Source organism: Mirounga leonina, unplaced genomic scaffold, assembly GCF_011800145.1.
Source record: "Mirounga leonina isolate KUSES-001 unplaced genomic scaffold, KU_Mleo_1.0 Mir_173, whole genome shotgun sequence".
Classification (NCBI taxonomy): Eukaryota; Metazoa; Chordata; class Mammalia; order Carnivora; family Phocidae; genus Mirounga; species Mirounga leonina.
This window is the reverse complement of record NW_023270447.1, coordinates 64063340-64088327: the sequence shown is the minus strand read 5'-3', so window position 1 is coordinate 64088327 and position 24988 is coordinate 64063340. Positions and strand designations below refer to the sequence as shown.

Here is a 24988-nt window from a genome sequence, read left to right as displayed (position 1 = left end):
TCCACTTTATCCCCCCAGGTATTAGACAGGGAGCTAAAGGATCTGTCCACCTTGGTGAATCAGGAATTAGAATGTGTCAATCAGATTATCATCAGCCAGCCTCAAGAAGTCCCTGCTCAACTGTTGAAGGCTCTAGAGAAAGATGCCAAGAATCTTCAAAAGTCCCTCAGCTCTGTGAGTGATACCTGGAGTTCCAGATTCCTCCACCTCCAGAGTGCTGTGGAAGTAAAAAAGGTTGCTTCTTTTTATTCACAAAGGCTCACAAAGTCTGGGCAGGCTTGAAGATTTCCATCATCTAATTTGCCATTTGTTTCTTAGACTAGAGTGTTAAGTCAGCACGAACAGCTAGAAGGCAGTCTTCAAGATCTGAGAGCCTGGGTTGGCAGTACCAATCTTCTTCTGAACAGCGAGGAATATAGTGAGGAAACAAACACTGACAGCCTGAAACACTGCCTCCAGCAATATGAGGTAGGCTCTCCACCCATTCTCAAGTCCGTTTTCATTGTCCTTGGAGTTACATCAATTTTATTTTCCTGCAAGGCAAACCAGAACCTGTACTTCTCTTTCTTGGGAAACCTGATTTTCCATTTTAGAAATAAAGTCTGCTCTGTTTAGTTTTTTAGGTTATCATACCCTTAGAGCTTCGGTGATTATGCTTATTTCTCCTTTCAGCTATTCTCTGACAAAGAGTCTACAGAATGGCCTATTATTATCAACTTCATCTTGTCTTTATAACCGAGCATCTAGTATCCGTCCTTTGTTTCTAATTTTACACACACCGATTTCAGGGGACTTGTTGATCCATGATTGAGCGCATGGCTTGGCAGACTTTTTCTGTAAAGACCCAGATAGTAAATATTTTAGGCTTTGCAGGTCATACACAAATGGACCATTTCTGGAGCAGCCATTCACCTTTGCTGTTGAAACATGAAAGCAGCTATAGACAGTACATAAATGAATGTTCATGGGTGTATTACAATAAAACTTTATTTACAGAAATAGATGGCAGGCAGATTTGATTGCCAACCGCTGACCTAGAGAGATGCTTTTCTTCTTAAGCTTTAAATTAATGGATTCTTTTTATAAGTTAGTGAGAGAAAAGTAAACCCTGAGATACTCATGAGCTGAGGTATTTCTTCGCTGCCAACATTGTTCTTTGTTTTGGTTACACTTAATATAATACCAGATATTACTCCCACTGGTTTATCCACCCTCTGCTATAGATAGCACACTCCTTACATTCTTTCTAAAGTCAGAGCACAACTAAAGATGCCCTCTCCTTCTGTTCTCTCCTTTTTCCCCGGTCTTAAAAGAAGCAGACATGATTTGTCCATGGTCAGGCTTCTTGGATGCAACCCATCCCTTTTTGTCTTGCAAGAGTTGACCTGCCATCTTCATTCATGCCTTTTCCTCCAAATCTATCATTAGGCGAGTGAGTTGCAGACTTGAGAGTATTAAATAAAAGCAAGAGTGAATAAAATTCCTGTGACATAGTATATGATATAAAAACGCAGAGCACCTTATGCATGGTTTCCTCCCTAGTTATAACTTAAATGAATGCCCTAATGGGAAGACAGCCACAGTCCAAGTCTTGTTTTCCTAATGACAGTTTCCCAAATCCATTCATCACAGATGAAGAAAGACACTTAGCTTGATGATAAATATGCAAGAAGCCCCTTCTCTCTGCTCTGCAGGATTGCTGACTACCCTCAGTTTCAGAGCAATAGGGATCTAGATTATCTTGTTTTTATTGCATCCAGTGTTAAATAGCTGATGACCACTAAATGTTTGTGGAAAAAATGCATGCTTTTAATTGTCTTAAAGCAGATAAATTCTAGTGTTAGGTAGGTATATATATGTAACTGTTATATAAGAAAGTCTGACTGTAATCTTTTACACCCTTAAAATGTGTAAGCAACATTATTTACTCTAAAAATCATGTATTAGTGAACTGCAAATAAATTGAGTACTTCCCCACTTCTGGCCTTCCAGTAACTCAGTGCTGGACAAATACAAATAGATATTTGATCTAAGACTATACAATTAGGCCCATCTATCTCAGACCAGAAATTCATGATATATTTTCCAAACGTTAAAAAAAATTTTTTTATAGATACCCTGGGATTAGCAGTAGTATAATTCTATTAACATAAATCATTAAAAATTCACTGCATTTGGAGATCAGGGTCCAGTAAAGAAAACCTAATTGTAATATATGAGGAGTTTAGAGAGACCAGAAGTGAGATTTCCTGTGCTGGTTTGGCCCTAGAAATGATCAGTATCAATGATAAAAATACAGCAAATTAACCCCCCTTTATTTATGTTGACTCTTTGATTAAAACCAACAGCTTCTGCTTTGATAGAGAACCAAAAGTTTTACTTTTTTTTCACTTCCTTATTTAGGATTTGAAGCCGCCTATGGCTGAAAGGAAATCTCAGCTGGATGCTCTTGCTTTTGATATTCAGTTCTTTATCTCGGAGCACGCGCAGGACCTATCCCCTCAGCAGAACCGGCAGATGCTGAGGCTTCTGAATGAACTGCAGAGGTCCTTCCAGGACCTTGTGGAGCAGACCGCAGCTCAGATGGATGCCTTGCAGGGCCATTTTCAACAAATGGAGCAGGCAGCCCAGGTCAAGGTCAGACTGAACCAGCGGCTGGGCTCACTTTGTCTTTTGGGGTATCCTCTCTATCCTTGAGATTTCTGGCCAGACTCCATCTGTCATGATTCCTGGAGCCTGCGTTGACCAGTTTTTGAAATTTCATGTCCTCTAGACCAGTTTGGTTCTGGTCTAGGAGGCAGCTATTCTGGCTGTATTTCTTGCCATGTTTTTGGTTTTATGTGTGCGTGTGAGAGAATGTGTGTGTTTACGTGTGTATGTATGTGCAAGTATTTTCCTTTTAGTAAGACTCGACCCTCACTGTGTCTCATCGTGTCTGACTTCCAAACAAAAGCTACATCCCTCGTCCTTATTTCTCCTCCTCTCTTCCTCAGCATTCTTTTGTGGGCCATTAGGAACAGTTAGGTACTCTGAGCTCTTGAGAAGAATGGTTCTGAAATGACTTTTATTCTGAAGCTTTTCACATGATTAACAGTAATATTACTTGACCGCCTTCAAACAGCCAACAACGAAATTTTTATTAGAATCGTATTAATTTTTTAGCACTTTTTAAATCATGATTAGTTTCTAGCACCTTTCTTCACACTGTGATGCCAAGTGCTCATTCAATTATGGAAAACAGGGTCTAGAACCGGGTGTTAACATTTTGAAAAGAAACCATCCTACCCCACCGTCTGTCACAACCCTCTTCTTGCAAAACTCAACATAACTGCATTGGTGGTAACATTGTAACCTAAGAATACCAAGAATGGTGCTTAGGCATTTTTGCTGTTGGAATAGTAAGTTGGAGCTCAACAAGATGATATTAGAATGTCATTATCACCAGCAATCTGTCTCAGGGTCACCTTTATTAAATATTGTGCAAAGTTGAATGGAGCTTTTTTGAGTTAGGCTCAGTGGAAATTAAGTTAGTCAATTCCGTATGTCCCCCCATTACTGCTTGTTGTTCCACCTGTATTGAAATTGAAACAAAATACTGATTCAACCCTTTAGGTTACTTTCCAAACGTGAAAATTTGCAATATCCTCACTTGGGAATGTATATAGCATGGTGTAGTCTGTGGATAATTAATGAAATAGCATTGGTCTGAGCCACTTTAAGACACAGCCCGGATCCAGGGTAGGCCCCTGAGCTGCAGCAGGTGGTAGAACTGCATGTGAACATTCTCTCTGAGCACATAATTAATTCCACAATGTTTATTAACCTTGTTATTGTCAGAAATGCTCTGCTTCTCTCGATATTTGCCCTGAATGCATGTGTACGTCTGTGTGTTAACTTGTTTGCTTTGCTTTTTTCAGATTCAGTCTGCACCCATCCTAACCCATGAAGATCCCGTTTTACAGCTGAAGAGCTCTTAGGAGTTCTCTTCCAGAGCCCTTCTATTTGTCCTAAAGAGGGGGAGAGAGGGCCAGTGTGGGCACCTGTTTGTAAGTGCAGGTGACTAAAACACCATCAGAAGGTAGAAACTGGTGGACAATGGTTCTAGAAGGATGGTCAGGAGAACACATCATGCTCAATGGCTCAATTAGGTGCTTCAGTGTCATGCAGCCGAGATGAGATTTGGAGAAAGGATCAGGCACAGAAACATATTCCCTCCCTCCCGTGGGCCTGGCTTTTGTCTTTGATATCACTTGTGGACACCTGAAGGACTGAGCCAGTTGCTATTCTTGGACAGTTTCCTTCTCAAAATAGCGAGGCCCCTAATGCCTGGCATGGAATCATTCCATTTAATGGGATCTGCATTTGTGAGACGTTTGATTTATAAAGTCAGCTCAATTATTAAGAAGCTCGATTAGCTTATGAATTATCCAGATTCTTGATTTTTTTTTTCCCTTCCTAATCCAGTCCTTCTAATTTTCTGTATTTTAACTTAGTATGTAGCATATCCTCTAGTTCTGGTGGAGGAATTGATCATAACCACTAATTTATTTATTATCACCATTACCATTTATGGATTTGAAGCATCTGCGCTCTCTGTTCTCCATTTCCAGGGCTAATAACAGCAGTCTGGCAGTGGAACTCCCAGTCAAAACCTGGGAGCATTTTCACCTGAAATTATCCCTGAATATAATCCAAACTATTGACCCAGGTCAACAGACTGTCCAAATGCGGGGAGCTTTCTGAATATGACTTCTGTGCCTTTTCCTGTTCTAGTCTCTCACCAACTCTTCCATCCTTAAGATATAACCTTTCTGTTTTACATTTCAGGGAGTTATCTTGTATTTGTAAGATGAGAATTTTTTATCATCTCTTGGCCCCTTTGCATTTCAATTAGACCCTGCAGAAACAACAAAATACCTGTCACCAGAAACTGGAGGATCTTTGCAACTGGCTAGGACAGGCAGAAAGCGCATTGGCAGGTCACCAAGGTAGAGCCACCCAGCAGGATCTCTCTGCTTTGCAGAAGAACCAGAGTGACTTGAAGGTCAGTATGAGTTAATTCGCTTTTCTCATTCCTTCAGCATATCTTTATAAAGGCTTCCTGTGTGCCAGGCACAGTGCTTCATGCTGGCAACATAACAGTAAACATCCCTGTTCTCATGAAGCGTAAAGTCTAGTGGTCAGGAGAATACATCAAGAATCTTTAATTCTTATGCTTTGTATGTTTAACAGTCAGACCCAATCCTGTCTAGGATGTTAGAAAATATTGAAGAAGTGTCACTTAAACTGAAAGTGAAGAGCATGTAGGGGTTAACACATGAAGGGGCAGAGGGAGGAGGAGAATATGCCAGGCAGAGGCCCGAGCATCTGAGCATCTGTCTTGAGGTGGGGATGGGATCAAATACAACATATTCAAGAAATGAAAGAAAGCTGGTTTAGTTGGACTGCAAAGAACAAAAGGAAGGTTAGTGAACGATGAGGTGGGACCCATACCATGCTGGGCCTTGTAGGTGCATTAAGGATAAGGAGTGGTGGATGCCTGGTTGGCTCAGTCAGTACAGCATCTGACTCTTGATCTTGGAGTTGTGAGTTCCAGCCCCATGGTGGGTATAGAGATTACTTTAAAAAAAAAAAAGGTCGGGGGGGACGCCTTGGGTGGCTCAGTCAGTTAAGCGTCTGCCTTCGGCTCAGGTCATGATCCCAGAGTCCCAGTATAGAGCCTGCTTCTCCCCCTGCTCCTCACCCTGCTCGTGTTCTCTCTCTCTCTCTCTCAAATAAATAAATAAAATCTTAAAAAAAAAAAAAAGAAAATTAAGTGTTAGAATATTTCTTTTTTTTTTTTTTAAGATTTTTTTATTTATTCATTCGAGACACGGAGATAGAGAGAGAGAGAGAGAACATGAGCGGAGGAGAAGCAGAGGGAGGGGGGAAGCAGGCCCCCCACCAAGCAGGGAGCCTGACGTGGGGCTTGATCCCAGGACCCTGGGATCATGACCTGAGCCGAAGGCAGACGCCTAGCCATCTGAGCCACCCAGGCACCCCAGTGTTAGAATATTTCTTAAGTAAAAAAATATCTTAGAAGTTCTTACTCGCATTGGTTTAGGCCTAAACCTTAAGCAGATAATAGTCAGGGACGCACATCTGGTGGGGTGCTGTTAGCTGTCTTTGAAGAAGTAACATTGACATCTCTGCCCTCCCTGTGTTCATGTGTTAAGGATTTACAGGACGACATTCAGAATCGGGCCACCTCATTTGCCAGTGTTGTCAAAGATATCGAAGGGTTCCTGGAAGAGAACCAGGCCAAGCTGAGCCCCCATGAGTTGACAGCTCTTCGGGAGAAGCTTCATCAGGCTAAGGAGCAGTATGAGGCTCTCCAGGAACGGACGCGGGTGGCCCAGAAGGAGCTGGAGGAAGTGGTGACCTCAGCTGTACAGCAAGAAACTGAAAAGGTGACCAGACTTCTTTGATACTTGGTGTTTTTCAAAAAAGAAAATTTTGGTACCTGGCACATGAAGAAAAGGTAATAAGGGGAAACTACCTGACAGAGAGCATCGAATCATGAAAAGGGGCTACTTCAGGAGCTGGTCTGTGAGTCAGTATTTATTTTGGGAGGAAACATCCTGAAGGACTTTAAGTCAGGAATAGTTGGTAGGAAGTTCCTATCACCCACCTCATCCCCAAAGAAAAAATATTTCTTGCTATCTGTATACTCAGTACTCTAATTGGAAAATCGTGGAAAGAACTTAGTGAAGAAGGGTAGTACCTTGGGGAGGAAAAAGCAAATGTCACATTTCTTTCTTTTTTTTTTTTTTAAAGATTTTATTTATTTGCGAGAGAGAGAATGAGAGACAGAGAGCAAGAGAGGGAGGAGGGTCAGAGGGAGAAGCAGACTCCCCGCAGAGCAGGGAGCCCGATGCGGGACTCGATCCCGGCACTCCGGGATCATGACCTGAGCCGAAGGCAGTCGCTTAACCAACTGAGCCACCCAGGCGCCCCAAAGCAAATGTCACATTTCAAACATGAATCTAGATTAATAATCCAAGAGCACGAGGGGGAAATATCTGGGGAGTCTTAGTGTGCCACATGCTATCCCCAAGCTGCCCCTATAGATTGGTGGGAACTGGCACTGGGATAAACCTAGGAGAAATTAAAGTCTCAAATGGTTTTCTGCATTCTCCTCGGCACTGGCAGAGTAAATTAGAATCCTTGGTCTGGCCATGGGCTCTGACATGAATGGGGGAGGTAGAAAATATAGAAAAGAGAAATAAATTACCTGAGGGGGGAATTCTGAAATATATGAAGGTATCACTTGACATAACCTGTTTAATTAGAGTACTTGAACAGTCAGAAAATGGAATTCGAGAGGCAAATTTTAGAACTCAATACTCTGATCAAAAATAATGATGTATGGTGATTAACATAATAATAATAATAATAATAATAATAATAATAATAAAAGAACTCAATACTGTGTCCGGCAGAAAAAGGATGGGACAAGTCTGCGATTTCCTTAGGGAAGGGCAGCTGGTAATCAAGTGTGACTGTACTGTTTCTGACCCTACCAAGTTAGGGCATCACTTCTGCACATCTAGGAAGGATTCCATGAAGCCTTGCTGGGCTGCCAGGACTAAATCATCTCTTAAAGCCCCTTTAAATCCTATGTTTTGCCACCCCCACCCCTCCCATGCAATTTTTTTTTTTTTTTTTTTGTGGGCAGCAAAGCAAGGTTTATTGAGCAGTGATGATACAAAGCTCCCGAGGAGGGAGGGGACCCAAGCAGGTTGCCCTTTTTTTTAAAGCAATGAAATATAGCCAAATCTAGAGATTATTTTAAGTAATTGTTTTTCAACAAATTTAGAAGATACTCATTCATTTTTGTGGCTGCAAAGACCGTTTATACACAGTCTTAGAGCTTCTCTTCTTTAGCAAAGAAGTCTCACCTTTTTTCTTAACCTTTGCTTGTGTAGCTGAATAACTAACACCTTCTCACTAGACTACTTCTGTGGCTTTCAGAGTAAAGCAGCTAAGGAACTGGCAGAGAACAGGAGTAAGATTGATGCTCTCCTGGACTGGGTAACTGCGGTGGGATCTGGAGGACAGATGGAGCAGCTGGCAGGAGCTAGCCTGGGGAAAGGAGCCTTTGATACCACTGATGCCCACAAGGGGGCGAGCCAGGCCCCAGAGGAACTGGACAAGCAGTGTGAGAAGATGAAGGTGAGAATGTTAGCTTGTCGTCACTCTGCTAGGCGCCTCTCTGCTGCCCTTGGCAAGTCACCGTAACCTCCTTGCCCCTAAATCCAGTAAGCACAGTAAGTACGTCTCAGTTCATGCCCTCTTTGATACCTCAGCAGCTTCGACACTGTTGAAATACTTTCTCCTTTGGTTTCCAAAGCACTACTCTGCCCCGGTAATCCTTTTTCCTTTCCTCTGGCCAGTTTGTGAGATACCGATGTGCTTCCAGGTGGCAGCCTCAGCCTCTTCTCCTCTTTCAGAATATACTTCCCTTGGGTAGTTTTATCCATTCGGGGCACTTCAGTTACTGCCTGTGCTAGAGAATTCCATGTATGTGTCTCCAGCCTAAATGCCTGTGCAGAGCATCAAACCAGTACATAAATCCATCTGCCTGTTTGTAACTTGGAATCACGAGCAGCTCAGCCTCAAAAAGTGGAGCTCCTATTTCCTATTACATCCCCCCCGCTCCCCCCCCCCCCCGCCCCATCAAACTCATTCTCCTTCTTCTACTCCCACTTTCTTGCCAGAACTAGACATCATCTGGGGCTCCTACCCCTTCCCTCACTCTCCTGTATCAAATCAGTTGTCAAATCCCCTGCTTCTTAGATCTCTTTCAGAGTCATCCCCGCTTCTCTTTCCACTGAGCTATGATTGTGGTTCGGACTACTGTCAGCTTCCATTTGAGTTGTTATGGCAGCTTCAGCTGGTGTCCTTGCCTTGTGCCTTCTACCCTCCCTTCTACACGACTAAGTGATCTTCTGAAAATTTGAGATCCTTTTTTTTTTTTTTAAAGGTTTTTATTTCTTTATTTGACACAGAGAGAGACAGTGAGAGAGGGACCACCAGCAGGGGGAGTGGGAGAGGGAGAAGCAGGCTTCCTGACATGGGGCTCGATCCCAGGACCCTGGGATCATGACCCGAGCCAAAGGCAGACGCCTAACAACTGAGCCACCCAGGCGTCCCGAAAATTCGATATCCTTGATTAACCCTTTTAATGGTTGCCTATCGCCCTCAAGAAACCATTCCTTACTATTTAGCTCTACCCATGTATTCATTATTCAGCAAATATCGAGCACCTGCTATATGTCAGGCATTGGAGATAAACCAGTGAACCAACCAGAGGAACCATCTCCTAAGATACTAACTGGCATATGCAGGCATATTTTATTGCATGATTGAAAACAATGTTTAGGGAACTTAGAAAACACATAGGTCACCTATTTTAGTAGTGATACCTTTATAGCAAAGAAAATTTGGCTTAGCTAGAATGCTTCTATTGAATTAGCTTGTGTCAGTCATTGCTTTATTTTTTATTAATAGGATTTTTGCCTCTTGCATGCTACTACTGTGCTTGGAGATCCATCATAGGGTGTCCCCCAAAGCTGTGGCAGTCATAATAGCACAGAGCGGAGATGGTCCTGCTGTCACAGGACTGCTGACCAAGGAGCATCTCCATCCTAGGAAGGAGACTGCCTTACTCAGGGGTGGATGAGAATGAGGACACCTGGGGGGTATACAGATAAGCTATGGTACCGCCCCTTACTATCTCTTTGAGAAGGAAACATTTGTCACCCTAGCTTCCCTGAGATGATACTGGAAGCTGACACTATCAGGTTGCTGATACAGGTTGAAACTAGACAATGCTCTGGTAAAAATTAGGCTATTGTCCTGGTCTAGGAAGTTGCATAAACAGTATAGATAGGCAAGAACACTGACTGAACTCCCACTGTTGTCTGTTAGACTCAGGAAGAACATTTTGTTTTATTTAAAAATTTATTTATTTTTGGTGGGGGAGAGAGCTTGCACACGAGGTGGGGGAGGTGCAGAGGGAGAGGGAGAGAGAACCTCCAATAGACTCCCTGCTGAGTATGGAGTTCCACGACCCTGAGATCATGACCTGACCCGAAATCAAAAGTCAGATACTTAACTGACTGAGCCACCCAGGCGCCCCTAGACTCAGGGAGAACATTTTAAAAAACAAAACAAAACAACCACAACTCCCTAAAATAACTTACATTCCATTGAAATAGAAAAAAGGTCCATGTGTAAGCACATAGACATAGCACATATAAGTAAAAAATACAAATTACCTATGCTCCAGAAATATATCTTACTCTCACTGGAATACAAATTGTTTATTTAATGAAATAATTTTCTAAGAACTTTTCCTAGTTGGGACAGTGTTTATGGATATGTAAGTGACATATTTCACAGCTAAGTATTTGCGATCTTTATATTGTCATGTTTGGTTATCCAACTTAGTCTCCCCTTGCATTAATGTGGGCTGGCCATTTGTGCCTTCTCTTAGACTTAGAATGGTTTAGTGAAGAGAGCCAGATTCTAGTCTCAGTTTGTCCCTTAGCTGTCTGCATGACCTTAGTCAAGACATGTAACATATATAGATGTTGTCTGCGTACATTGCAGATTGTGCCCCAAATCAGTTGAGATAATACATGTGAAGTCACTTTGAAAACCCTAAGATCCTATGTGTGTCAGTTCAGCTGGGACTAGCATATGGCTAATGCTTAGAGAGTGAGAGATACTGGTGATTTTTGGAACAGCTGGAAAAGTGTCCTACTGAGATCTCTCTCTACTTCTCGCTGTAGACTTAGCCAAATTTTTGTGGTATCCTTACTGATCATCTTTTGTTTTGTGGAATTTTTTGCCAGGCCCGTCACCAAGAATTGCTTTCTCAGCAGCAAAATTTCATCCTGGCCACCCAGTCAGCTCAGGCCTTCCTGGACCAGCATGGCCACAATCTCACGCCTGAGGAAGGCCAGGTGCTACAGGACAAGCTAGGCGAGCTAAAGGGGCAGTATGCTACTTCCCTGGCCCAGTCGGAGGCAGAGCTGAAGCAGGCGCAGACACTACGGGACGAGCTGCAGAAGTTTCTGCAGGACCATCAAGAATTTGAGAACTGGCTGGAGCGGTCTGAGAGAGAGCTGGAGAACATGCACAAGGGAGGCAGCTGCCCCGAAGCCCTTCCCTCCCTGCTAAAGCGGCAGGGGAGCTTCTCGGAGGATGTCATTTCCCACAAAGGAGACTTGCGATTTGTGACTATTTCAGGACAGAAAGTCTTGGACACAGAAAACAGCTTTGAGGAAGGCAGAGAACCATCAGCCGCTGGAGCCTTAGTGAAGGGCAAGCTGAAGGATGCAACAGAAAGATACACTGCTCTCCATTCAAAGGTACCGAGAGGGTCCTGGCAGCCTCTGGGGGAATGGTCGTGGGAGCCCTCACACAACTGTGGGTGGTTTCTGGGGCTTAGGATAAGAACCTTAGGACATAGGGGTGCCTGGGTGGCTCAGTCGTTAAGCGTCTGCCTTCGGCTCAGGTCGTGATCCCAGGGTCCTGGGATCGAGCCCCACATCGGGCTCCCTGCTCGGTGGGAAGCCTGCTTCTCCCTCTCCCACTCCCCCTGCTTGTGTTCCCTCTCTCGCTGTGTCTCTGTCAAATAAATAAATAAAATCTTTAAAAAAAGAAAAGAAAAAAAAAAAAAAAAGAACCTTAGGACATAGTGAGTGAGCTGAATTACATACTGACCACAGGGAGAATGTCTTTATGAGCTCTGCAAAAATGCAAAACATGGAGGCCCAGGGGCTAATGCCTGATCCCAGTAGTATCAGAGGTATGTCACTCTGGTAGGGAAGGTGGAGGTAGGTGCTCGCCTTCCTATACCCTGACCAACAGACGTGAGCTCCCAAGAGACACAGTGCAGGGGAAACTGCAACCACATTCACAGTCTTTATTCCTGCACGGAACGTCTAGGGTACATCCTTGCCTTCCTCCCTATCAAAGAACTCCCGTTAGCTCCCAAGCTGTAGAATCCAGTCAGTTCTTCTTACCTGTCTTGTGCACTTTGCCAACATCTCTAACCTAGCCAAAAGGAATACTCTGTATCTCCCAGTCCCTCCCTACCTTAGCCTGCAACCTAATGTGTCTTTCTTTGGTGGGGTTTTTTAAAAAATATTTTTATTGTTATGTTAATCACCATCTTTGGTGGTTTGTCCTACAACTCAGTCTTCGCGGGTATATAGTATAAATTTGGGATGAATACTACGGATCAAACAACAAAGGCCCCACTTGTAGAAGGTTTGCTACTCATCTGTCCCTGGAGGGCTCAGCGCTACTCTTCACTGTGGTTAGAGTGAGATCCTGTAACAAGACCAGGCTTTTCTTTGGACTATGCCTAGGAAGCCGCTGCCTTTAGCCAGACCTGGCCTAAGCCTGCTCTCCCTTTTTTCTCTGGCACAGTGTACACGATTGGGCTCTCACCTGCACGTGCTCCTAGGCCAGTACCAGCAGTTCCAGAGCTGTACTGACAGCCTGCAGGCCTGGATGCAGGCCTGTGAGGCCAATGTGGAGAAGCTCCTCTCAGATACTATTGCCTCGGACCCTGGAGTTCTGCAACAGCAGCTTGCAACGACAAAGGTAGGCTGGGACACAGGCTGTTCTATCGCATGGGGTAGAGTACCCCAAATAAAGCAAATACTCACATAGCTTAAAGGCAGTGGTTGGGATGCCTTGGACAAGATCTGATTCCTAAACACTTAATTCTAACATCTGTGGGTACGGATAAATGGAAGTATTCTTTGTAGCTTTAGTAGCACTATGCTAAGTAGCTCTTGGTTCCTAGAACCAGCTTCGATTACTCAGAGGTTTTACTTTTGGCCTTTTTCATGGACAAGCAGCAGTTGCAGGAGGAATTAGCTGAGCACCAAGTACCTGTAGAAAAGCTCCAAAAAGTAGCTCATGACCTCATGGAAATTGAAGGCGAGCCAGCCCCAGACCGCAAGCATGTTCAAGAAACTACAGGTATGAAGCAGCATAACCAGAACACTCCCTTAATTCTCAGTGCATGCCACTCTTCTGTAATACATCACACTGTGTCCTCCAAGTATCTGCTGTGCAGGCTAGGGGCTGAGGACACAGGCAGCAAGAGCTTACTCTCGATGAACTTTGTTCTTGTACCATTGAAGGCCTTTGTAATCTGGTTTCAACCCCTTTCCCCAGGCATTCTGCCTTCTAGCCATGCCCCGCTTCTTTCCTTCCCCAAGTAAACTAGTCATTTCTTCATTACTTTACCCCCGAAGTTTTCCCTATGGTTTAGCTGCCAACATTTACTGAGTGCTTAGCATGTGTGATGAAATCTTGCTCAAGCTTCTAGATGTACCTGAGAGGTTGCTTCCTTTGTAAAGTCCTGGCCACCACCTCCAACCCCCAAAAGAAATAAAAGATAAGAAAGAATCATTCTTCTTTCAGGCTTCTCTAGTACATTACTCTTAGCATCAGTATAGCACTTAAAATTTTATTTTTGTGGTTAGTTGTGATGAGCCCTTTTCTGCCTGTGCTCACGTTTACAGTCTTATTTTTGTAGAAGCCAGGGACTTATCTTAATTCTCTTCGGTTCTCAGCATCCAGCACAATTTCTGGCACTTAGTAGGTGCTAAATAAATAATGCTTGTAATTTTAGCTCAAATACAAATGCACTTTACGCTTATTCCTTCTATTTGTCTTAATGCCTGTTATTATTATAATTAACAAGTGTGATTTAAATACATTGTTTTTTAAAAGCACAACAGGAAAATAGTCTCCACTCTATTCTCATGGCCTTGATTTTCCAGATTCCATACTCAGCCGTTTTCAAAGCCTCTTGAGTAGCCTGGCTGAGCGCTCTGCTCTGCTGCAGAAGGCAATTGCCCGATCTCAGAGTGTCCAGGAAAGCCTGGAGAGCTTGTTGCAGTCCATCAGGGAAGTTGAACAAAACCTGGAGGAGGAGCAGGTGGTATCCTTGTCATTGGGCGTCATCCAGGAAGCCCTGGCCACGAACATGGTGAGACCTAGGCCCCAAGAGTTAGCATCGATGGCATACTTGCTGTGTTCCATAATTACATCATTTTGAAAAAGTATCAGGAAAAGAACTCATTTCCATGAATCTTCTAATAAGACTTAGAGATGATAACTGATCCATGTAAAGATATTTCTACCCAGTTTCTAAACCATTGTTAAGCTTGAGGAAAAGTGGCCCTGCGAAGTCATTAATGGAATGGGGTGGAGAACTAAGGGGATGGGATGTTTGGTAGTCCAGAGGCTCAGTTGCAATCCCGCCCTCCTCAAGGAGGTGAGCATGTAATTATTAGATTATTCGTTCATGGCTCTGATACCCTAGGATAAGTGAACAAGGAGCTGACAGACACATTTTTTGGTGACAGAAATTGAAGCAGGACATTGCTCGGCAAAAGAGCAGCTTGGAGGCCACCCGTGAGATGGTGACGCGATTCATGGAGGCCGCAGACAACACCACGGCTGCAGTGCTGCAGGGCAAACTGGCAGAGGTGAGCCAGCGCTTCCAACAGCTCTGTCTGCAGCAGCAAGAGAAGGAGAGCTCCCTGAAGAAGCTTCTGCCCCAGGCAGAGATGTTTGAACATCTTTCTGATAAGCTGCAGCAATTCATGGAAAACAAAAGCCGGATGCTAGCCTCTGGAAATCAGCCAGATCAAGATATTGCACATTTCTTCCAGCAGATCCAGGTAAGAATATATCTGCCACAGTGGCAGAACAAAGAGAAAAGAAGGGCAAGGAGGGGACCAACAATCACAGGAGTGCATAGTATGTCAGTCAGTGTACTAGAAACTTTACCTGCAATATCTTAAGGAATTATCACAACCAGGGACACCTGGGGGGCTCGGTCGGTTAAGTGTCTGCCTTCGGCTCAGGTCATGATCTCCCGGTCCTGGGATCGAGCTCCACATCGGGCTCCCTGCTCAGCGGGGAGTCTGCTTCTCCCTCTGCCCCTCCCCCCTGCTTATGCACACACTCTCACTCGCTCAAATAAATCAATAGAATCTTTAAAAAACAAAAAAGAATTATCACAACCACCCTGTAAACTAGATATTGTCCTTTAAAAAAAAAACAAACACAGCCTAGATTTACTTTTCACTTAGCTCATCATGGTCACTCAGGGATTCAAGTCGATGGGGACTTCATCCTGCCCTACGCCTTCATGACTACTGCTCCAGCAGGGAGAGGGCATTTCAAATCCATTTTCGTTTCATTAGTTAAAGCAGGTTTCACACCTGGCATTCAAGGGGGTGGAGAAATGTATTCCTACCATATACCTAGTAGGTGCAGAGTTAGAAATATTTGACGAAGAGTCTTACCTACCACGGATACAGATACATGTGCAGGAGTAGGATTGTAGGTCAGAGTATATGCCTGTACTTTGACCAAGGAGTGGCCACGTTGACTCCAGGATGGCTGCAGGTGCCCACATTGCCACCTGTAGGACCTGAACATTCCTATATCCCTGCATTGGTGTCTTGGGGTTATCCATCTATCTAACTTTTTCCATATTAAAGTAGGATCCCATGGTTTGGTTTGGTTTGCTGTCCTTTTTGGGTTTTATTTTGAGGAATTTCGAACTTACAGAAAAGTAGAAGGAATGGCACAATAAACACCAGCGTCCTTTTCACCTAGATCCCAGTGTGTCAGGATTTCACCATTTTGCATTCCCGCCAGCAGTGCACTAAAGTACCTGTTTCCCCTACAGCCTCACCAGCAGAACAGCATTTGAGTTTCTGTTAATCTGATTGATACAACATGATATTTCAGTGTGGCTTTAATTTTTATTTTTTCTCTGATGAAGTTGAGTATATTTTTATACATTTAAGGGACATTTATTTGTAAACTCTTGGTTCATGGCCTTTACTATTTCCTGTCAGGACTTTGTGGGTTTTTTTTTTTCTTCTTCTTCTTTCAACCTACAAGAGTTCTATAGGAGGGAGGTTAGTTCTTTATATATGATATGTTGAAAATCTTTTTTCACAGTTTGTCCTTTGTCTTTGCTTATAGTGTTTTTGGTCATGTAAGAGGTTTTTAAATTTTTACATAGTAGATTTTATCACTTCTTATTGAATATGTATTTTTGAAAGTCTTTTGCCACACCCAGGTTTGAAGGAATTCACCCATGCTTGCTTCTAGAACTCGGATCGTTTCTTCCTTTCATTCTGTCTTTATATTACGTTTGAATCTTCTAACATTTTAAGTTCATTCTGAGATACAGTGCACATATGAATCCAAGTTCTTTTTCTGAACGTCTGTCTAGTTGTTCCCGATATCATTTCTTTGAAAAGTCCATCTTTTTCCCCCAATGATTTGAGAAGTCATCTTTATCAGATATAGAATGTGCATGTGGACTCAGGTCTATTTCTGGATTTTCTATTCTGCTTTGCTGGTCTGTCTGTTCATGAACCATAGCATACTATTTTTTATTCTAGAGGCTTTGTGATGTGTTCTACTATCTAGGAGGGCTAGTCTCTCTCTCTCTCTTTTTTTCTTTCAGGATTTTTCACACTGGTAACTGTACATTTATTTTTCCATGTGAACTTTAAAATCAACTTTATTAGTCGTAGGGGGACAATTGGTATTTTTATTTGGATCACGTTTTATTCACACGTGCGTATATGCACACGTACACATGTACACATATCTTTATGGGTGTCTTTCCATTTATTGAGGTCTGCTTTTATGTCTGTCAAAAATATTTTAAAGTTTTATTCATAAGGGTTTTGCATGTTTCTTGTTAGTTGGTTCTTAAAATTGTACCTTTTATGCTGCTATTGTAAATGAAGTTTTCACTCTTGATTTTTATATGTTGGTTTTATATCCTGCTACCTTATTGGATTACTTCATTGTTTAATTCATTGTATAATTGATTTTCTTGGGTTTTACAAGTATACTTTCATATAATCTGCAAATACAGTTTTACCTCTTCTTTTCCAATTTGTATGCCACAAATTGTTTTCTCTTACCTAATTGCATTGGCTAATATCTTGAATACAGTGTTAAATAATAGTGGAGAGCGTATGTTTACCCTGTTTTACAGAAGAGATAGGCTATGGAAGCTTAGAGAAATTTAATAGCTTAAGATCACACGCTAGAAGTAGCAAAGCCGTGATTGATTTTCAGGAATCTTTTTGACTCCAAAAACATCCATTCTTTTCATTCTGTCATGCTGCCTCCCAAATCATTAAACATTTGTTTAAAGGAGACAGGATTCATTTTCAATTCCTAGCTGCTCTCAGGTGGATTGGAAAAATCCTCCGTATTTATTGCTTTGATCTAGCAGTTGACCCAGTGAGCATGCCTCTTTCTTTGTTCCCTCTTTTTCTACAGATTAGGGGGAACTTGCCCCCGATTTAATATAGATATCTTTTTTTTTTTTAGAGTATATTTATTTATAATGACCAGAGGATTTAGTACATTTTCCTGTTTGCTTGACAGGAGCTCAATTCGGAAATGGAAGATCAACAGGAGAACCTGGAGACTCTCGAGAACCTGGTCACAGAACTGAGCTCCTGTGGCTTTGCCCTCGACCTATCCCAGCACCAGGACAGGGTACAGAATCTCAGAAAGGACTTCACAGAGCTACAGAAGACAGTTAAAGAAAGGTGAGTTTTCATATGCGTTGGTCAATTGGGGGAGCTAATTTTTCCTTGCTATTGAATGAAATGATTTTCTCTTCCTCCTTTAGCAGAAAAGATGGCATCAAGAAGTCTGCTACTGAGTCATAGGAGATTGGAAAGTGCCTCTTTTAGGCAAAGCTATTCAATCTACTCGGTGCTTAGTGGTTTTCTATTACTAAATCATGAATTCCTTCTCAGTAATGGGGCTCAGTTTCCCTCTGTACAATCAGTAGCCCAGGTCACCTGGACCTAACAATGAATTTGGGGCAGCAAGTAGGATTGTGGCAGGATTTGAAGTAAAGAGAAAAATTGGAAGAGACTTTCCGGATGTAATTAATGGTTATATTGGTTCCCTTTCTGCTTTGGCCACATTTGAGTTGTTGTTTTAGAGGAGTGTCTGGATTCTTCTTTTAAGGGAAACATGGGAATATATGACAGGGGTGGCTGATTTCATTTTATCTGCTGACTGTTGAAAAGCCATGATTCCATTAGAAAACCTCACATGGGTTTAAGAGCTTGATAAGACTTCCTCTCTTGGTTTAGCCATATATATAATCTTGATTTGGCAGGTGACTGCCTGAGGAAAGTGACTGGAGGAAAGCAGTTGCTCAAAACAACACTATAGCCTCAGGCTACTTAGTGGAGAGAAGGGGGACAGAGGCCAGGAAAGCTTGTTCTTCCTCTATACTCGGGGCCATTTACCTGTAGGAAGAACCAGGATCTCTGGCTTCAAGTTTGATAGATGTGGCCACTTCTAAAATTTAATTTTGAAATTAAATTCTCCTTTGTCCTTGGCTCATTTTACCCATTTGTGTGCTTTTTTTTTTTTTAAAGATTTTATTTATTTATTTGAGAGAGGGAGATAGAGAACCAGCAGGGGGAGAGGGAGAAGCAGGCTCCCCACTGAACAGGGAGCCTAACCTGGGGCTCAATCCGAGGACCCTGGGATCATGACCTGAGCCAAAGGCAGATGCTTAACTGACTGAGCCACCCAGGTGCACCTAGTGTGCTTAACCTAACTTTTCTGAGCCTCTGTTTCAGCATCTTCTTTGCTAAGGGGATTAGCATTTGAATTTGGCCTTGAAAGAGTCAACTACCTAAAAAGTGACAGAGCTGGACTTGAGATCCAAAGCCTACATTCTTTCCATTGTATCATTGCACCTAAATAGCATGCTCCTTTTAGTTTCTCTCACTTTCACTTTGGCCTGGAGTAAGATTAAAGACTCCTCTCGCCAGAAATGTCCAAACAAGGGCAACAGATTCCTTAGTTTGATGCTCTCCTACATTGTATGTGGTGGTTTAGCCAAAGCTGCCGTGGAAAAGATTATGGGAAGGAAAAGGCCCTGTAAGGAAAAGATGCCTAGAGTCCCAGAATGAGTGTAGTTTTAGTTCAAGTTGACATCTTTACAAAGCTTAGTCTGGCAAGTAACAAAATGCCTTTGTTGTTGTTGACAGGGAGGAAGATGCATCATCTTGTCAGGAGCAATTGGATGAATTTCGGAAGCTGGTTAGGACCTTCCAAAAATGGCTGAAGGAAACTGAAGGGAATATTCCACCTACAGAGACTTTTATGAGTACTAAAGAGCTGGAAAAGCAGATTGAACACCTGAAGGTAGGTGAACAGAAAGAGCTCCAGGAACCAGGTTGGACAGCAGTTTGGAAGCTTGTATGGGCTGGTCTTCAACTGTGGTAAGGAAGTGGTGCGACAAATCCAAGTTATCCTTCTGCATCAGAATAGAAATCCCTCCATTTTCTTCATGTGATTCCCACCTACCCCTACCCAAGCACTGAGCACCAAAATGTCTCCTATTTAAAAACCAAAACCAAAAAAGTAACCTGGGAATAACATCTATAAAGTTTCAGCTGTTTTTCAGATGCCTCTCATTCTGTGGTGGATCATAAAAAAGATAGTTGTTAAAGTTCAGTCCTTGAGAAGCTTACACTCTCACTGTGTGTTTGAGAATTAGAGAGTTATATGTGAGCAAGTGACCAGATACATGATCAGGAAATTGAGAAAAGAAGAACTAGCTCTACAGCTAAAAAAGGAAGAGTTAGAATCAGATGGTTGGATGATAGTACCTTCCAGAGTAGGATCAACCTTTCTCCCATCCCCTACAGAATCCCTTCTTTGATTCAGTCATTCAGCCTCTGCTTGCTCCTCTAACACATTTGTTCTTTTTGTTGAAATCAAGCCATATCTACCTCCAACTAGTTCTCATGCATTCTCCTTATTTTCTTAGTAAAGCAGGATTTATTTTGAGCCAGACGAGAGGGAAAGAGTTTGGTTGCTTTCACAGAGAGAGTGCCAGGAGCATTTGCTGCAGGGAATCCCCTGGGGCAGAGGCTTCCCAGTTTCTAGGTTCACAGTGCCCTTAGTGTTTCAAGAAATTTTTCATGGTACCTCAAGGCAAAAAAAAAAGAAAAAGAAAAGAAAAAACTAAAAAGTCTCACTTGCTACGTGGTTAGGTCTAAACAACTTCATAGTAGTTGTTCACATGGTGTCCAACAGATGTCACTGTATTTCCCTCAAAACTTGAAAATACCCTGTGAGTCAATGCATGGTTTGGGAACTGTGGCTCTTTGGAATCTGGAGTGATTAATAAAGGAATTTATAGCTGTGAATTGACAAGGCTCAGTTTGCAGTTCGGCAGCATGAGCTTGCTGGATATCCATGGCTCTGTCTTTCTCTGCTGCTGGGCAGCTTAAAGTCAAAAGCAAACTAAGTAAATTGTCAGGGAAATTCAGTGTGGAGAAAGGGATTCAAGGCTAAGAAGGTGTCCCTGCTTTGGAAGAAGTGGAATTCTACTTCTGTCGCAGGCAATCCACATGTAGAGACAATACGACCTTGTTACAGCAGATGCCTTTGTTTCCTAATGGTTTTCTGTGGCAGTCAGAGCTCTGGCTTCAAGCCCAATATAAAGTCTCCTTGAAAATGCAGAGTGTAGCCTACGATTCTCTGCATTTCTCTACATCTCAACATCTAGCTCCTCATTTTACCCTCCATTTGCCATTTCTTTTTATTCTTTACATGCATTCCATTCCCTTTTACTACCTTTGTCTTCACTCAAAGCTTTCCTCTCTCTAGGCAGAGTTAGATGTGTCTCCTCTTGTGCTCTCAAGAGTTTACTGTGTATTTCTGTAATAACATTTATCACATTATAATGCAGTTGATAATCTGACCTCTTGGTTTTAGGAACTGTGTCATAATCCTATTTTGTATCCCCAGTGTTAGGCATGATGCCTGGCCTACAGTAATGCTCAATAAATAATTGATGAATGAATGAATGGGAAGATCCTGAATATTCCAGGATATCATTCTCCCACATCATGGCTGGCTAAACCAAGATCTTGAAGTGGCTGACTACGTGAGGATAGTCACTTAATGCTTATCAAAAATTTAGGGAGTATATGTACAAGAACAGGTGTCCCTACTGATGAGGAGAATGCCCCCAGATGTTACATTTAGCTGTTCTGTTAACAGGGTCTTCTAGATGACTGGGCAAGTAAGGGAAGTTTGGTGGAAGAAATCAACTGCAAAGGCACTTCTTTAGAAAATCTCATCGTGGAGATCACAGCACCTGATTCCCAAGCCAAGACAGGTGAGTGCAGGCTCTTAAGAATGCAGTAAATAAACATTATTCTTCACTTTGGCCTTTGGCCTTTCGTTATGACCCCTTATTTAATAAAAGTCAGAATCAAGGTTGGGTATGAGAACAAAGGGGAGTGATCCACAAAGCAGTCTTTCCCCTCAATCTGATCTTTTCCCCATCTCTTCCCCAACCTGATCTTTGCTCCATTTTACAAAATTCCTTCCTGTGATGGGAAAAAGTAAAGGGACTAGTTGGCCTAAATGAACAGAGAAGGATTAAAATAGAATTTCCATCTTGGCGAATTTATTCTTTTTAAACAAGGGAATGGATGGCTATGCATCATCTTTAGATTGGAGTCAGCCCTGAAGGGTATAAGCATGATATCTTGAGAGAGACTAGGTATTTAGGAGTCAGTGTTGGTCTGCCAAGGACTGCCACACTTCTTGGAAGTGGATACAAAGATGGTGCCCAGATATATGAATAATCTCTGGCTGCAAATTAAGTCTTTCAAACAAAATCCATATGAGCTCACAGTCACTTTCTGGTTTTTAATTGGGACCTTATAGGTTTTATTGCCAGACTGGGTTAGTGCACACCTACAGTCACTTTAATCGTAAGGCAAAAGTTTATGTTTTCCTCCTGAGAACAGCCACTTTTCTGTTGAAGTTTAAAGATCTGTTGGAACTACCCAGAAATGACAGCATTTCAGGGAATTGATGATTCTTATATTGCAACACATGAAACTTAGAAAAGTTCAGGGACTTACTAGTATGTGACTACATTAGGAGTCTGCAAGCTTTTTCTGTAAAGGGCCATGTAGTAAATACTTAAGGCTTGTGAGCCACATGTTCTCTGTTACACTACACATCCCTACCACTGCGGCACAGAAACAGGGACACACAGCATACAAGTGGACGGGTGTGGCTGTGTTCACATAAAACATTATATACAGAAATTGGCAGAGGGCCAGATTTGGCCAGTATAGTTTTCTGACTTCTAGACTAGATCATTGGTTTTTCAAACATTTTAAAGCACTAAAATCTTTTTTTTAAGTAATCTCAAATACAGGGTGCCTGGGTGGCTCAGTTGGTTAAGCGACTGCCTTCGGCTCAGGTCAGGATCCTGGAGTCCCTGGATCGAGTCCCGCATCGGGCTCCCTGCTTGGCAGGAAGTCTGCTTCTCCCTCTGACCCTAACCCCTCTGATGTGCTCTCTCTCATTCTCTCTCTCAAATAAATAAATAAAATCTTTAAAATAAATAAATAAATAAATAAATAAATAAATAAATAATCTCAAATACAACTCTACTACATAAAACAGATACAAATGATATTTTGTTGGCATAAATTTCCCTTATAACTGAATTTATAGCATTTTATCTATCATGAAATCCATCAGTGAAAATATTGAGGCTATCCTAGGGAATATAAAGATTCGACAAAGGATTTTTGGATGACAGCTTTATTATCAGATTTATTTCTCCATTTTGTTTGATTGCATTGTATCCAGGAAATACAGGTTACACAGATAAGTAGTTGTAAAGGATGACAAATGTTTTTAAAAGTTCACTTTATGGTTCACCTGTGTCAGAAAAAATTGTCAAAGTCTTGGAAATGGACAACAGAAAAGTATTGGGTGTCCTTTCAGTGAAGTGTTGGGCATTGTCTGATAGGCTTGGGTTTTTTTGTTTGTTTGTTTGTTTAGATTTTATTTATTTTTTGATAGAAAGACAGCAAGAGAGGGAACACAAGCAGGGGGAGTGGGAGAGGGAGAAGCAGGCTTCCCACGGAGCAGGGAGCCTGATGCGGGGCTCGATCCCAGGACCCCAGGATCATGACCTGAGCCGAAGGCAGACGCTTAACGACTGACCCACCCAGGCGCCCCTCTAATAAGCTTTTGGAAATGATTTGGTTCTGAGTGTGCATCTTTAACTGAATATCTGTTCTATTCTAGAGTTTTGTAGATAATTGATAGTAATGCAAATGATTTGTCCATAGGAATTCAAGTAAATTTTGCCCAATGGAAAAGATAAATCTCAAGTATTATTATCCTGTAGATTGCTAACCAGTTTCCCATTAATTACTCATTTATTAATCTCCTCAAGAGTTATGGGGTAGAAATTGTACATTTAGTACAGGTAAAGGGGGCACAGTAACTAAGACGTCACCCACTATGAAGTGATGTAGCCTAAATTCAAACACAAATATACTTGATTCAAGATGGAAAAAAAAAAAGTTCCCCTTAGAGTCTCAGAACACTCCTCAGTTAAACTGAACCAGAAGCTTGAAAGTGATGTAATAAATTCTTGTTTCAAAGTTAGATCACAAGAATTTTAATGAAGGTTCACATTCTTTTCTTAAACATAGAAAACTCCTAAAACTGGCATTGAGAACAAAAGCTTGCCTGGAACTTGACGTCATCATGACCTGACATGTTAAGAATTCTGTTACTACACGGTTCTGCCCTAATGAGAGAGCCTGCTTTGAGTAGATGCACCTTAGCCTTTCTTGTCACTTTCTTTAATATAGTACACACATGCTGTAAATGTCTTTCTTTGTATGAGAGGACATGTGTAGGTTTGACTACTGTAAAGTGCTAGCAGAGAGCTATAGCTTTTCCAATCAGTGACACTCAAAACGAAGTTTAAATGTAGGCAGGGAGGTACAGGAGCTACTTCATCTCTCCCCAAAGCAGCATAAATTGGTTATATCTAGTGGGTCAAGATGTGGTGTTCAACATAATTGAATGTGCATGTTTTCTTGCCATTTCTAAGTAATCCGAAATATATTCTGAAGGTTAAATTTAAACCAAACATTTACAGAGTCCCTACAGTACCTCTTTTGCTGCTTTGAAAATCACTAGCCCTGAGTGCTCTCAAAGTTCTGTTCTACCTCTGAAAAATCATGAATATTACAGTTCTTGACATTAATGTAGCTCTTTTTGTTTCATAAAGTGCTTTCACGTACACTACCTCATTACTTCTCTCCAGTAACCCCATCAGTGCTGACAGGATAGCTAGTATTATCTTCATATCCTAGAGAAGACACTGAGGTCCATCCGTACTCTAAGGCTCACATACTGAGTGAGTGACGGTCTTGGCCAGGACCACCTTCTCCCAATTACTAGTCCAGTTTCTTTTTTGGTCATCACCCTACTGCAATGGAATACGATCTTTTTGTTTGATCTATTTTTTCACTGAAAATACAATAATGTCGGGGCACCTGGGTGACTTGGTCAGTTAAGCATCCAACTCTTGATCTCAGCTCAGGTTTTGATCTCAGCATCCTGAATTCAGGCCCCGCATTGGTCTTCACACTGGGTGTGGAGCCTACTTAAGGAAAAAAAGAGAGAAAATACAGTAATGTTAACATTTAAAAGTTTCACAATTACTATTTTTTAATATAACCTTAACATAAAACTTTTTCCAGTGAAATCAGTGCACATGAGAGTTTTATTCTGTCCTTGTAATGTAACATTATATCATGAATATTCTTCACATTTCTGTATAATTTCTATAATTGCATGATCTGATTTTTATTTAACTTGGGACACTCCTGAAATATAAGGAATCAACCTGGGGGAGAATATAGGTGAAATCGTGGTAATCAGAAACAGAACCAAAGGCCCAAAGCAGAATTTATGGGAATATTTATGAGCCAGATTTATTGGCGCTTAGAATTTCCGTTTTCTGGTGGGGAAGGAG

General features: G+C 42.0%; 1 protein-coding gene across 14 annotated transcripts in view; it reads left to right on the top strand.

Moving 5' to 3' along the window:
• MACF1 (microtubule actin crosslinking factor 1) overlaps positions 1–24988 on the top strand; it is a 324108-nt gene that overhangs the window by 208711 nt on the left and 90409 nt on the right. For 13 of the 14 annotated variants that reach the window (XM_035018976.1, XM_035018975.1, XM_035018963.1 and 10 more), the window contains 14 exons: positions 19–234; positions 319–468; positions 2404–2637; positions 4895–5044; positions 6216–6449; positions 8014–8214; positions 10902–11420; positions 12487–12663; positions 12924–13047; positions 13857–14065; positions 14445–14762; positions 17515–17681; positions 19152–19308; positions 21178–21295. In XM_035018976.1, the coding sequence (XP_034874867.1) occupies positions 19–234; positions 319–468; positions 2404–2637; positions 4895–5044; positions 6216–6449; positions 8014–8214; positions 10902–11420; positions 12487–12663; positions 12924–13047; positions 13857–14065; positions 14445–14762; positions 17515–17681; positions 19152–19308; positions 21178–21295 (2974 nt within the window). The remainder of the gene's footprint in view (positions 1–18; positions 235–318; positions 469–2403; positions 2638–4894; positions 5045–6215; positions 6450–8013; positions 8215–10901; positions 11421–12486; positions 12664–12923; positions 13048–13856; positions 14066–14444; positions 14763–17514; positions 17682–19151; positions 19309–21177; positions 21296–24988) is intronic. The other variant, XM_035018977.1, reaches the window with a different exon arrangement.